The sequence below is a fragment of the Anneissia japonica genome, unplaced genomic scaffold (genome assembly GCF_011630105.1).
Source record: "Anneissia japonica isolate Jap-2015-1 unplaced genomic scaffold, ASM1163010v1 scaffold287853_len143968_cov122, whole genome shotgun sequence".
Taxonomy (NCBI): Eukaryota; Metazoa; Echinodermata; class Crinoidea; order Comatulida; family Comatulidae; genus Anneissia; species Anneissia japonica.
In genome coordinates, this window is record NW_022705302.1 from 34,121 (window position 1) to 48,622 (window position 14,502).

Sequence of the window (14,502 nt, forward strand, 5' to 3'; positions counted from 1 at the left end):
TATATATATATATCTGTATGTATGTATCTGTATATCTGTATTTTAACAACATCTATCAGCGCTGCATACTTTCGGATCGACGATTCGAAAAAGACTAAAGTATAATGTACTGCGCATGACTGGACTACACAGGTAAAGCTCCCCGGTGTGTTATTCATTTGCATCTACTAGGCCGAAGAATATAGGGTAGGTCTATAAAAAAAAGAAAAAAGAAAAAAAAAATTAAATGTATGGCTCGCATGACTCGCTGGCTTGCACTTTGGCACTACTCAAAAATTATTGTAGGCAAACAGAATAAAAAAAATGGATGAAAATATTTTTTTTTACGAAAAACCCATACTACCACAAGTTGAAGCAGTCTTGATTACGCAACGTGTATCGCCATTTTGTTTTTTCGAGTATTAACAAGTTTTCTATTCGACTGGTCGTCTTCGTTGAGTAGGATATTACCGCTGCGCAGGTGGGTGTGGTTTAACGAAGAACGACCAGTCGAATAGGGCCTTTGTATAGTTGTAAACATGTGCTTGCTGCACAGCTAATTTTGGGTGATCTTACGTCATCGCAGCTTTCGCGGCCAGTTTAGCGTTGTGGCTTCCTCCCCGATGACGACGGACTGAGCAACAATGCAAAGATAACAAACTTCTTGAAATTTGACTGTTTTGTACGATCGCCGACCGCCGCAGTATATTCCAACGTTGAAGTCATATTACCATTGACAACTATGGCTTGGCTAGGCCTAGCTTGGCCTAGCCTGGCTATGACGAATCAAGGCACTCGCGAGAAATTAGTACTGAGGCTAAATCAAATTTTGCCTTGGGTGCCCTTTTATACTTGAAATTTTGGCCTTGGTGCCTTTCCATTTGACCTTGCATGGTGCCTTTCAAAATCATGTCATACCGGAGGCCATTTGGCCTTGCCCATAAAATCCCCAAATTCGAGGCCTGTAAGAACCCCTCGATTTTCATCTATTTCCATAAAGCCCCCTCAATTTCCACTCTGTTTTCATAAGTGCCCTGTTTAAATAAGCGCCCTGTTTGAATAAGCGCCCCTCAAAAAGTGCAAAACATATTTTAAGCGTCCGGGCGTTTATTTACGCGCGTACAGTGGTCACATACCAATAGGTTCTGAGGGCATACTATACATCTTATGTATTATCATGTACACACATTGCAGTACCTACTCACACATCCATATTTAGAATTGTTGCAGCTTCACAATTCTATTAAAGAATACGGCATTTGTTTACATAAAAAAAATGATGCTTGGTCAGTAGATTGGATTTGATTTATTTGGTATGAAAAACACCGAAGATAAGATACTTTGGTGGTCCTGTTGATGGTGAATTGGGCAGTACACTGGGAGACAATTCCCTTCCACATGGGCCACATTACACACAGGCCCTGTATCACCCACTAATGTAACAATCAACCACTGTTGTAACATTAACAACTGTTGTAACAAAAATCTCAACCAATTTTGTAACATTAATCATTGTTGTAAACAAAATCAACCATTGTTGTAACAATTTTATTAGCTACTATTTTAACAATGATTAACCATTGTTGTAACAAAATTTATTAGCAACTATTGTAATGATATAATCACTAATGTAACAATGTATATATAGAAGTCTCCATCTGAAAACTTATGTATATTGTACTATTACAAATTTCATGGTTGGTTGTGGCATTTAAAAAAAATTATAATTTTTGATATAGGTCAAATTTATTAACATGGTTTGCGAAATTATATAAATATATATTTTGGATCTTGAATACATTTTCGAAGTTAAAGGTCGAAGTTCCTGAAAAATGGTAAACAGCTCGATGCCCAAATATTTCAAATCAAAATAATATAATAATGAAGAAAAAAAACAATAGAACATAAACATTCTTTTTTTATCGTTAATCGTTATCGTTGTAGCTAGTATTTATTTACTAAAAAAATTATAGTACCACTGTGGATTATCGCCATCCAAGTCATTAGCGCCAATTTTTATACCCTGGCGTAGCCTATATTGCCTTTAAGTATCTAAATTAGGAAATATACATTTATTATATTAAGTTTTATATTTGAAATATACTGTATGCCTAATGTAAATATTTTAAACACAGTATCTTAAGGCAGGCTCAGGTCGACATGGAACTGAAAGGAATTCAACTCAACTCAAATCAACTGAACGTAACTAAACTCATGTTCACTTTGAGCAACCGAAAGGAACTGAATGAACTTGAATCATGTCAACTGTCAACTGAAATGAACTATTGGTTAAAAACATTTTCCGCACGAAATCCCATCAACTGCAAAATGTCTAATGTTTGTATTAAAACATGTAAATATTTTAAAAAGTGTATTTACCTTACTTTTATATCATAGCAAAGTAAAAAACCATAAAATTTATCCCTAGTAACAACACACTTTGAAGAATGGTGGCACACGTGAGTAAGGTAAATGTAATTAATTAAAACATTAACTGTAACTGACCAGCTGATTATATCACATTTCCAATTTATTTCTTCTGCGCACTTGACAATTATACTAACGATAAGTAGAGGACAAAATTTAGATTGTGCACTGTCCATATTATTGTAACGTCCCCTCAATTTCCACTCTGTTTTCATAAGCGCCCTGTTTATATAAGCGTCCCTCAAAAAGTGCAAAAAATATTTTAAGCGCCCGGGCATTTATTTGCGCACGTACATAACAGCAGAATAGCAGATGCAAATAGTGGGTAGTGGTTGAGATTAGCAGGATGGCAGGATCATTGCCGTAAGATTACGATTTTTGGAGAGCTGAAAAATATTGATACTTCTTTAGTTTTTAGCGTAGTCTGTCCCGGTCCTCAGGTCACAGTGTGCGATTGCGAAGTACGATCAAACTTTATAAACACACACACAGGCCTAGGGCCTACCCTACGTACTGTCTTTCTTTATTAACTTTGTTATAAACAGAAGTCAGATTTTGGTAAAACATATCATTATGTTTTAGATAATAATATTAGGGTCAGACATCTACTTTTTTTAAATATTGTATAATCGGAGCACATTACTTTTTGAAGAGATGTTTCCAAAAGGCTGCTGAAATAGGCTGAAAATAGATATGAAATACCAAGGGGCAGACTTAATTTAAAGGCCATTATTTCAAAAACCACTTTAGAAAATGACCCAGAAAAATACACATAAAAACTACAAAGAAAGATATAGTTTAAGATTAGTAAAATCAGATTACTTTTTAGTTATGGTCCTCTAAAAATGCTCTAAATTCCAATTAAGCAAATCTACCCAAATATAATATACAGTAAACTCAGTTTCTTTTTTCTAACGATGAGACTCATTTTGTGGTGAGACCTCACAAATGTTTTCATCTTCTTATACAGTTTACTAGTCTTTTCAGTAGTAGGGGGTATTGTCTTCATTAGGTATAGCTTTAATATTTCTCAAAATAGAAAAAAAAATTATTAAATAGGGCACAACGGTATGTGCAATTTAACTTGGGTATGGACGTTCATAACGAACAGATATCTGGAAAGTCACATGCATGTCACATACTGTACATACATCGTACATACCTGTACACACAAAGGGCATCGTAAAGGTACCTTTGCTTCAAAGCATAGAACAAAGTACCAGAAATGCTTATCCTTGTTTATGGAATGATTCAAAGGTATGTAATAGCATTTCCAAATATTTTTTTGACAAAATAGTTCATTAAGGTATGGTAAGTGCCTGTCTCTTGGTTTACCACTGAGCTACTTTGTAAAAATAGAATCTGATGCATTCTACAAAATATATTTGATTACCAATAATATCATAGCTAAATAGTATGTTGATTTTTCTAAAAATCATATTACTTGATACAATATTTTTAAAAAAATGTAAATGATTTGAGACAACTTACATTTCAATTTTATTGTTTCCGATATTCTATTCCCAGCAATGTTAGTTGCGATACAATAGTAATCTCCTTTATTGCTCTTCTTCATACTCTCTATGTTGTAAGTTAGTTTTGTTCCAGTAACATTTTGATACTCCTTTCCATCTTTGAAAAGTGTTATCATAGGAATGGGATAAGAATTTTCAGAAGAACATTCTATGTCTACACTTTTACCTTTCTTGACAGGATTAGTATTAGGCCTAATGTTGATCACGCAATTTTCAATAACTGCAAGACAGAAAAAAAAAAAAAACAATACTGTTTTTACAAAGTAGGTCTATGCTGAGGTTTGCCTTAAAGTCAGACTCCGGAGAAAAAAAAAATTTTTTTGATATGTTGTAGAACTGATTTTTCTAAGACAGGAAAAAGTTGTTTGACGAAAAACTGGGGAACGGTGAACGAGATACAGATTTTTGAATATTTAAAAACTGGGGGAAAAAGGGGCGTAACTGCCCATTTTTACACCTTTTCCCCCAGTTTTTAAATATTAAAATTCTGTATCTCATTCACCGTTGCTCAGTTTTTGATCAAACTACTTTTTTCTGTCTTAGAAAAATCAGTTCTACAACATATCAAAACATTTTTTTCCTCCGGAGCCTGACTTTAAGTTTTTTTTTAAAAAGTGACATTTACCTTAGCTGAGGCCTCTTGGCCTATTTATGTAGGTATTTGTTTGGAATGGAGTTTTCGAATATATTGTAGGCCCTAATTATTTCTTATTGCTAGATGGTAGCACTAAGGAAGGGAAATACAGGATTACCAATTTAAAACTGACGTTACGCTTATTTGTAATGTTAGATTATGTAGAAAACAATTTTAAATTTATAAAGGGACACAATTTGGATGTTTTTGTGAGATAATTATAATGTGGATTAATGAATTCTGTGCTTAATTTGTTACATTGGAGGATATCAATTTCAATTTGTAAACATTAAAAAACAAGGGACGAAATTTATAGATTGATTAGCAGTGTATGTCCCAACTAATAGCTCAATACCATCCCAAGTTAAAAAAAAAAAAGCAGGATCCCACTAGGATAGGCATATCTAACTGGGATTTGCCTATTTCGCTGGGATAAAATTAAAATCCAGGTGGGATTTTGTCTAACAGGGGGGGATCACACTTGCATGTGTCTATAACACTGGGATTTGCCTATTGAACTGGGATGAATGTAGAATTTTAGTGGGATTTTGTCTTGAAAGTTGGATCTCACTCAACAGGAGTGGGATCCCACAGTCATAAATATATCTCACTGAGGTGAATAAAGAAATCCCAGTGAAATTTTGTCTAATAGTGGGATCCCACCCAACTGGGATGGGATCGCACTCAACTGCAATGGAATCCCACTGTGATAAATACATCACACTGAGGTGAATAAAGAAATCCCATTGAGATTTTGTCTAACAGTGGGACCCCACCTAACTGGGGTGGGATCTTACTCAACTGGGATGTAATCCCACTGTAATAAATACATCCCACTGAGGGGAATAAAGAAATCCCAGTGAGATTTTGTCCAATAGTGGGATCAAACTCAGCTGGGATGGGATCCCAGTGAGATAACAACATCCTACTTTAATGAATAGAGAATTCCAGTGAGATTTTGTATAACAGTTGGATCCCACTAACCTGGTAAGAAATATGCCTTGTGGAATTTGTAGAGAAATCAGAGGCAAGCTATCCACAATTCAGTAATGAGGAGCGGGAAGGGAATGGGATTATGGTAAATGCAATTTTCTTAATGAATGATAAAATAAATGAATGCACAAAAATAAATGAAAAGTAATTTCATTCATTTACTTATACTACATTACTTATTAAATTAATTTAATAAATAAATTAAATAAGTATAAGTAAATTAATTTAATAAATAAATTAAATAAGTATAAATGTAGTATAAGTAAATGAATGAAGAAGTAAATAATGAATAAATAATTAATTAATGAATACATTATGAAGAAACAAATAAATATGAATAAATAATTGATGAATAAAATAATAGGCCTAAATGAATAAATAAATAAATAAATTAATTGATTACAGACTGTAGTCAACCTAGGTCTATTATACAAAATTGGGTAAAAAAGGTTAAAAAGAACTAGTGTTATTCATTTTCAATGTTGTATTAGAATATTTTAATGGGGGGTGCTGATTGGGGGGGGGGAATGTCCCCAACGAAATGATGGGCGTGTTTGGGTGGGATCCCGGTAAATTGCGGGATCCCGGTAAACTGTGGGACCCTGGTGGTATCCCAGTGGGATAATATGCCCCCATGGCATCCTTGTTGACCTGTGAAAATGAAATATGATTGGATAATTATTATACAGTAACTGTCATTAAAAAAATGACAATTTTTAAGAGTGTTTAGGCAGAACCGGACCTAAAAAAAGGAAAAAAAAAAAGAGAGCGTATACAGCAAAAGTAAGGAAACCACAACAACAAAATCTATGTTGTAATGTTGTTTTAATATTTTTGGGAAGTTTTTTATTACGTAGAGATAGGTCCATTTTTCAAGAAACTAGGCCTAAAAGTACAACATAATTTACATTAGGGCCTGGCCTATAAGATAGTAGTAGTTGAAGTAGAGCCATCAAGGGGGGAGCTATAAGCATGTCTGTACTTGTCACCCGCCCCTGGATATTATTAGACTAGATCCACCAGGCCCGGGTAGGACTACATAGCCAACCATAAAGACCCACATCTTGTAACCTAAACCAAGGCCCTATGTGGTTTTGACCATTTTCTAAGCCTTTTGCTCAGTACTTTTTACAGAAAAATAGCAGAACTCCAGATTGTACTATACAAGGCCGCCTGCGCTGTGCGCGGGCTGCATGGGCCAGACTATATTGCTATACAGACAGGTATCCTCTGTGCCTAGAATAGAAATCATTCTGTCCAGGCATGTCGGAAAATAAGGGCTGTTTTCCGCACATATTTTGCCGAATTGTAGACCTTCATGAGTTTAATGACTACAGTATGTCCATAACCAGTAGCAAAAAAGTTATGAATTCTGCAAATCTGCCAACGATTTTCCAGGAAAATTTTAGTTAGGTCCTGGGCCTACTCCACTTTGAAATATTATAATTATTAATGACTTTTTTAAAGAGTAGCCAAGCCCTTTAAATTAGCGCTACACCGGAATTTACTATAGTAGAGCAGCAGTCAGTTAAGTAGTGGTGCTATTTATCCAACAAAGAGAGGGAAGAGAGGGGTGTGATTGAGGAAGGGGAATACAAATGCTCACCGATGGTGACATATACATGACAAGAGTGAAGACATTCATGTATTCTTAAATTCATGATATCGCTATCTGATTGATAATGAAAAATAAAAACTAAATAGGCCCATTTAAGTAGGTAATGAAGGTAAGTAAACACAGAGCCTACTTTATTATTATAAAGTGTCCCCCAGTGCATCACTTTCCAAAAAAAAGCTCACCCTTCCCTCAGATGCTTTGTCCACTGCAAGTCCCACTGGAGTCCCACTGGAAATTCGCCTAGGGGCCTAGTCAAACAACCTCACTTCACTTTTTGCCAGAAAACTCAAATGTCCTATCATCTATCCCCATCTCCCACCTCCCCCAAATGTAAAAAATATAGCCTATCAATCTATTATTTACAAAATTACATTACAGCAAATACTTAATGAAAAATGGTAAATACAAAAATATAAAATTTGTATAAAAATAAAGCCTGCAATCAAACAATACACCATACAAACACTAAGAAAAAAGCTAAGAAATTTGTTGTTTAAAATGGGTTACTACTTTAGTACTTTTTACTAAAATGGATTACTTGTTTGTAATGGGTTACAAACTCAAGCTTAGTTGAGAAAAATTAAAAGAGTTAAATGATGTAAGGACGATCTCTATGAATGGACATTGTTATTCTATTGTAATTTAACAATGGGTGTGTGAAAGCTCAAATTTATAATTATTGTTTAGAGAATGAGTGTCTGCGAGACTATTTATATTAAAAATAAGTAGGATCCCACCCAAAATCCCACTGTGATCCACGCCAGGATCCGGGTGGGATTTTAGGTGGGATCCCACACATACGGGAAATTCCCGCCAGTAATTCCCAGTGGGATGAACGGGATCCCGGTTATGGTCCCGGTTATGGTCCCGATTGCCATCTCGCTGTGATCCCAGTGGGATCCAGTGATAATTTATGTGGGATCCAACCAGAATATCGGCGGGATTGCAACCAGAATCCCATGCACCCCACCGTGATTTATGGGCGGGATTCCCGGTCAGAGAGGTGGGATCCCCAGTCCTCAAAATTAACGTCGGCATTCGGCAGTGCCGCCGATTCAACAGAAACATACTGCTACTTTTCACGAATAAATTACACTAATTAAAAACTAGATTTGAACTCGTTACTAAAGACGAGTTTGGTGATCCGCCGTACTTGACCCTTTTAAAGCGTGCACGGTGCTGATTGAAAAGTTTCATAATATGCTAAAATATTCTGTACAACTAGTGTTTTAAAAAAGAATAATTTTCAGCATTTTAAAAGATTTACGCATGCGTACACATACGGCTTGACACCCGTGAGCACTGTAATGGCACATAGAGTGACTCCTGATATGAATACAGTGTCAGGAACACAAAATATGTAACAAAACGTGATTTCCACGCACACAGAACAGTACGTTCTGTGTGCGTGGAAATGAACGTATGGCACGTAAATATGGAAAGTTTTGGAATGCAGAAAATGACCCGAAACATTTAAACTATCTGAATAGTGATACATTATACATATGTATTGAGAATTTTTTAAATTTTAACATACGCACACGTCACGATGTGTGCGTGTACAGTAATGGCACACGAAATTAAATATTTTTGTCGTGTTTTTAAAACCGTCTGTTAGTAATTAATGCCACAGGAATTTTCCCTTTGTATAACCTATACTGTATATATAAGTCTGATAGTGTCAAAATACAGTCTGCCGCTCTCTTGTGTTCTATTTTTTACATCTTTTAAGAATGAGAGATAAGAATGCTCTAAAAATTCATTCTTTTTGACCATGCTGACGTGATCAAAATGAAAAATAAAGGGACACGTCCAAAAGAGAATTGATTTAGCTATAGCATACTCACAGGTGGGAGACAATCAATCAAGATAAGCGAGATACGTTCAAACGAGTATAAAAAGTAATAACGTCATAAATAAAAATTTAATAAATAATAAATAAATAAAACTGCGCACTTTGAAAACCTTATTGTGACTATTCCAGGCCAAGCTAAATCTTTGTTGAAGTGTGCATGTATGAATCTCGTGCCAATTTTTAGATATCGTGCTAACAAGTAATGGGGAGAAGCTAGAATAAAAAAAAAAAAAAAGATCTCTGACAATAACAAGAGGTGATCCGCTAGCTTAGCGGATCACCAATAAAACTAGGGGGTGCTGCGTCATGGAGAGTAATGTGTGACCGGAAATGGTCTGCAGTCAGTTGGTTGTTACCATGCACCAGTGATGTTGGAGTACGTCAGCAAGAGGAAACTATTTATGTAATGCATGAATAAAGTTCGGGGTTTGTTGGGTAGTGAAATGATTATTGTACATTTTAAGTGCTCCAGTTACTACATGCTTAAGTGTAAGCTAAATTACGGTGATTAATTAACGAAGATATGGAGACATTATTTCGAAGTTCCCTCTTTCCAAGAGGGGATGCAAATTTCTAGTGAAAATAAGTATGCCACAGTACTCATTTTCACAAAGGAATACACCTAGCTGGTTAGCTAACAATATGCAAATGTTACATGAACACCTGGGAAGGAAGGTGCAATATCACGTTCTGTTGCCTAGCATACTGATGTACCGGGGGAGGGTGAGGCTATTTATTAGTAAGACTAGGCCTAAGTAGACAGTGCAATTATATGTGATAGAAAGTACACTTTTGAAAGAAATAAATTAAAATAAGAAAAAAAAAATTAACTAAGAATAATTCAGTTGCAGATGTACCTTGTTTAAGTATTAAACAGTGCTAACAATGCGGCTCTTATAGGCCTAGCAAAGCAAGGCATCCATCTGCAAAGCAGTGGTGTTTAGTGGAGTTGAATAGCTCAGTGGTTAAGATGCTTGCCTCTGATCCCAAGTTCCTGGGTTCAATTCCTGTCACGACAGGACTTTTTCTCACGACAGAAACAACTCCACTCCCTAAGTCTCATAATAGAGACTTCGCTGATAAAAGTATCACATTATTTCATTTATATAAAAAAGGGCCCCTGAACATCAGCCGACCTTGTTGAATAGGCTGGAAGGGTCACCCTCTATAAATATGGTTAAAAAAAAAAAAAAAAAAAAAAAAAAAGCATGCCGGGAAAGTTTCCCTTACCAGGAAAAGGTGACGTAATCTTATGACGTATGCATGTTAACTATATTGTGAGTGTGACGTCACCAAAAAATGAGAATTTTCTATTATAACAAAAATATTAATAACTACAAGATTTGTGGTGTAAATTCCACATACGAATTAAGGAGTAGCACCATCTTTGGTGCCATATAACCATATTTTGTCATATCCCTTGCCATACATATTACAGCTCCCACTGACGTCTCAGTCAAGAAATACGGGTTTTTCTCGCAAATCTGACAACAAAACCATATCCAAATTTCACGTTCCACCTCTGTCATCCTCTTCCTTGATCGTGGATTGGCCCTTGGTTTCTCCCAGCCTTCCCTCGACCCCTGGAGTCGGCTGGTCTCCGCTTTCTCGAATTCTGTCGCTGGTTCCTTCTTTGATGGTGTCTCCTTTGGGGCCATATCACTTATCTGATTAGACTTAAATTGTGCTTCCAAGTGCACTATATTTTTATATTTTCCAGTCTCGAATTTTTATCAGTTTTGGTTCTAACTTTAGGTAACTTTCTGTCACAAAGGCGGCATCCAAGTTGGATGGTGATGCTTGAAAAATCCCTTCCCTGACATCCAACCTAGCAACAGCTTCCATAAAATGTTCTCTTGCTAGTCGTTCTACACAGCCCTCTGGGAATTCAGGGTACGCCATATATGCCAGTTCCCGTACAGCCTGTCCAAGTTCCTGTAGAGGCTCCTTGGGCCCTTGTCGCTTAACCAGAGGGTAACCAAATGGTTCTCTGCCTTCCACCCAGGTCCAAATCTCTGTTCCAGTGCAATAAGTAATTCAGAATATGTGAACTCCCTTCCTTGGTTAGCACCCAATATTTTCAAAGCTTGTCCCTTCAGACTAGCAAAATGATTTTTTGTTCTGGAGGGGATTTTTTGATATGCCATTAATAATAGAATCAACCTTAAAATCGTTCTTTGGAAATTTTTCATGAAGTTATAGGCCATTATATACAATTTAATCGTGACGTCACTGGCGAAAAAAGTAACAAAAGATCATGTAAATAAAACCGCGTAGGGTATCTGCGGTGTACGATCTTTGCATGCATGCTGTAACCATGGCTGTAACTCTTTTGTTGACAACCGCTGATGCAGTTATATAGGCCTATGACTTGTTATGCATCAGAGAGATTTGAATCTCTTTTTGGGAAGCCTGCCTCCTTTTTTTCTTTTTTTTGGTGAGTTCATATTGTAATCAGTTGAGGCGAATAATGAATTGAAATTAATGAAAACTGGTGAATTGCATGCTTTGGAAGCAGATGTTTTGTTATTTGCTTTCTGCACACATACTTAATCCTTTAGTAAATATTTGAATGAATATGCTGATCTCCCATACAGATCTTAATTACAATGTTCTGCAAGATTGTTATCTTTAGGCACAATTCGGTTGATCTCGCAGTCCGCATGTCATTGTTTTAAATAAACCAGATTTGAATTAATTCAGGTAAAATTTATATTCAGAACACAACATTTTCATAATTTACTAAGAAATGAAATAAAATTATAGCTTTAGACTTTTGTTTTCTTTTGTTTTTAGATACCAACGAGTCTAACAAAAGAGGTGGTCGTCTGAACCAGTAAAGGAAAGCAAAAGCTATGAGCCTGTTAACCAATGGAAATAGTTGTCAAATGAAGTGAAATTTCTTTTTGATATGTTTTTCTAAGACAAAAAAAGCATATCTGATGAAAAACTTGGAAGTAGTTAATGAGATACAAGTTTTTCAATATTGAAAAACTGCGGCAAAAAGGGGCATAACTCCCTTCTCAAGATTGTATTAAACCAGTCTGTAATTTCCAGTTGGACGAATAAAGGATTCTTTTACTTTGACGTAAAAAGGGAGGCCAAAATAGGCCCTGCAAAGTGAACTGTTGTATGAGGTTTGTGCCTTGGTTCATAAACAATTCAATGTACTTTAATTTACTAATGTATAGAATTCCTCAACGAATTCAAAAGTACCTCGCAGAATTAAAGAAGTCCAGAACAAATTCAGAAGTTCCTCCCCCAACAAATTTGTTTAGCAAACACACATTCTTTGTACGCCGCCTTACAGGAACATGGGCGCATTACTTCAAAGACAGATGTAGGTCAGATGCTAAAAAAATAGACTAGCTATTTTTAGGTGCAAACATGTGCAATAGCCGTGAAAGTGTCACGTTCACCTACTTCATACGTGTCACCATTAACTTTGAATCCTCTATCTGCTAATCATGTTTATGAAATTAAATACACAAATAAATGGAAATAATTGTAAAATATAGTTCTAAAAAAATTAAATAGGCTTACATAAACTAACCATAAAACGAATTGAAAAAGAATGCTATTTTTTAACACGCACACATGTGATGACAATGAAGGTGTACGTGTGGGCAACAGTAACTTTTCTGATAGTATTTTAAAATTTAGATATAAGAGTATATTTGGTTCAACAAATTAAATCAATACCCTAACAACATGCATAAGCCTTTATTATGAATAATTCAGAAACTGATAAATAGGCCTATAATTATGTAATAGTACACTTGACTTTTACTTCTGGGAACTGCAAGAAAGAAAAAACTAAAAGAACAATAATAATAATAATAATATCGAACACTACATACTGTACTAAAAACACGCTAAAAATATATTCAAATTAATTGTAATTAAAATTGACAATTGGTGTCCCGATTGCCAGTAGTGTGGTAGTACAAAACTACAAAATTCCCAGCCCCAACAACAAATTCCATTTGCATTTCTAATAGATCCATAATACCAGTGCTCGAATGGGAACATATAATGTTTCTAGCTAATTGCTCAAAAAAATTAAAAGCAAACAACTGTTTCTTTGAAATAAATACATGGTTGTTTGGAGACCACTTTTATCTTCGGTCTTCATTTAGAGGTTTCAGGTTGGGTTAAGCTCTAATCATGCTGCTTGGAGACCACTTTAAGCCTGTGGTCTCTATTTAGAGGTTTCTAATTTCAATTCAATTCAAATTCATTTTATTGTAAATTAGGCCCTGTCTGGCCTATAATAATGGACTTGATAATAATAAAATAGGCTTGAACGTACTAGCGTCAACATGGCTCTAAATGATACAAGGTAAAATCATGAATACTATTGTTATAATTACATTTAATAAGTTGAGTTTTCTTTTTTTGATGATACGAAATCAAGGGTGTTGCCCGCCACTACATCTGCCGCTGGAGTAGAGTTTTACTTCTAGGAGTAAAGTCAACTGCTCTCTTCTTGTAAAGTCAACTGCTCTCTTCTTGAGATGTTGTAATCTACTATAGGTAATTCATGAACCTGTTGTACCTAGATAAGCCATATTCCACTTGGCTGGGATAACCTTAGAATTGTGTCAGTACATTCCCATCCACATACAATTTTGCAAAAAATCATTTGATGTACTTTAAATTTAAACGAAGCCAAAAACAGTGTTTACACCCCAGCCTCAACCATGAGCATTTGAAGAATGCTATTTCAGGCATTTAAATCTGCTCCATCCTTATGTTCTTTTTGCCTCACACCCAGCCATGGTGGGGCTAAAGTTGGTGTTCACATGCCTGGTACTCACCCCTCTCCATATTCCCCCAACATGCACAAAAACTTATTTGATCTAATTATAATTGAATGACATAGTGTCAAATTTAGACAATTTAGAAAAATATTGTAAAGTCTGAGAATGCAATTTCTGGGCATATATAATGTTGTTGCATCATTGATTTTTGTTTTTCGCCTGAAGTAGGTGTAGATTTTCCTTTCCTGTTTGATGAAGGCCCACTTAAAATTGTATGTTAACAATATTGTCAAATTTAGACCCTTTACAAAACATGATATATTTTCCATGTCTAAGAGTGCTATTTTCAAGTTCAGCTCCAACTGTGGCCGGACTGAGTTGGATGTGGATCTTCTAGTAATGTTCCCCATCAGAAAACTTCTGTCCCCCTCCCCCCGTCAATCAACAAGTCTAGATAAAACATACTGTACAAAAAAAACTTCCAACAACTTTTAAGGCAGGTTGAATTTTCGAGGAGTAGGGCAAGTATGAATATTTTTCACATGGTCAGAAAAAGTACCTACATTTGCTCTATATAAGTAATTAAAACTGTTTGGAATATCTGCAATCCTTTCACCTCCATGACATAACTTTATAAGAATAATAGTTGCATAATACCAGAAGGTAAATTATTTATATTTATAAATATCTGTCTCTTA

The 14,502-nt window shown here is 35.5% G+C and overlaps 1 protein-coding gene across 3 annotated transcripts in view; it reads right to left on the minus strand.

Annotated features, from left to right (window-relative positions):
• Nucleotides 1-14,502, minus strand: part of LOC117105481 — a 108,166-nt gene that overhangs the window by 33,594 nt on the left and 60,070 nt on the right. For all 3 annotated transcript variants that reach the window (XM_033246643.1, XM_033246644.1, XM_033246645.1), the window contains exon 10: nt 3,898-4,161. In XM_033246643.1, the coding sequence (XP_033102534.1) occupies nt 3,898-4,161 (264 nt within the window). The remainder of the gene's footprint in view (nt 1-3,897; nt 4,162-14,502) is intronic.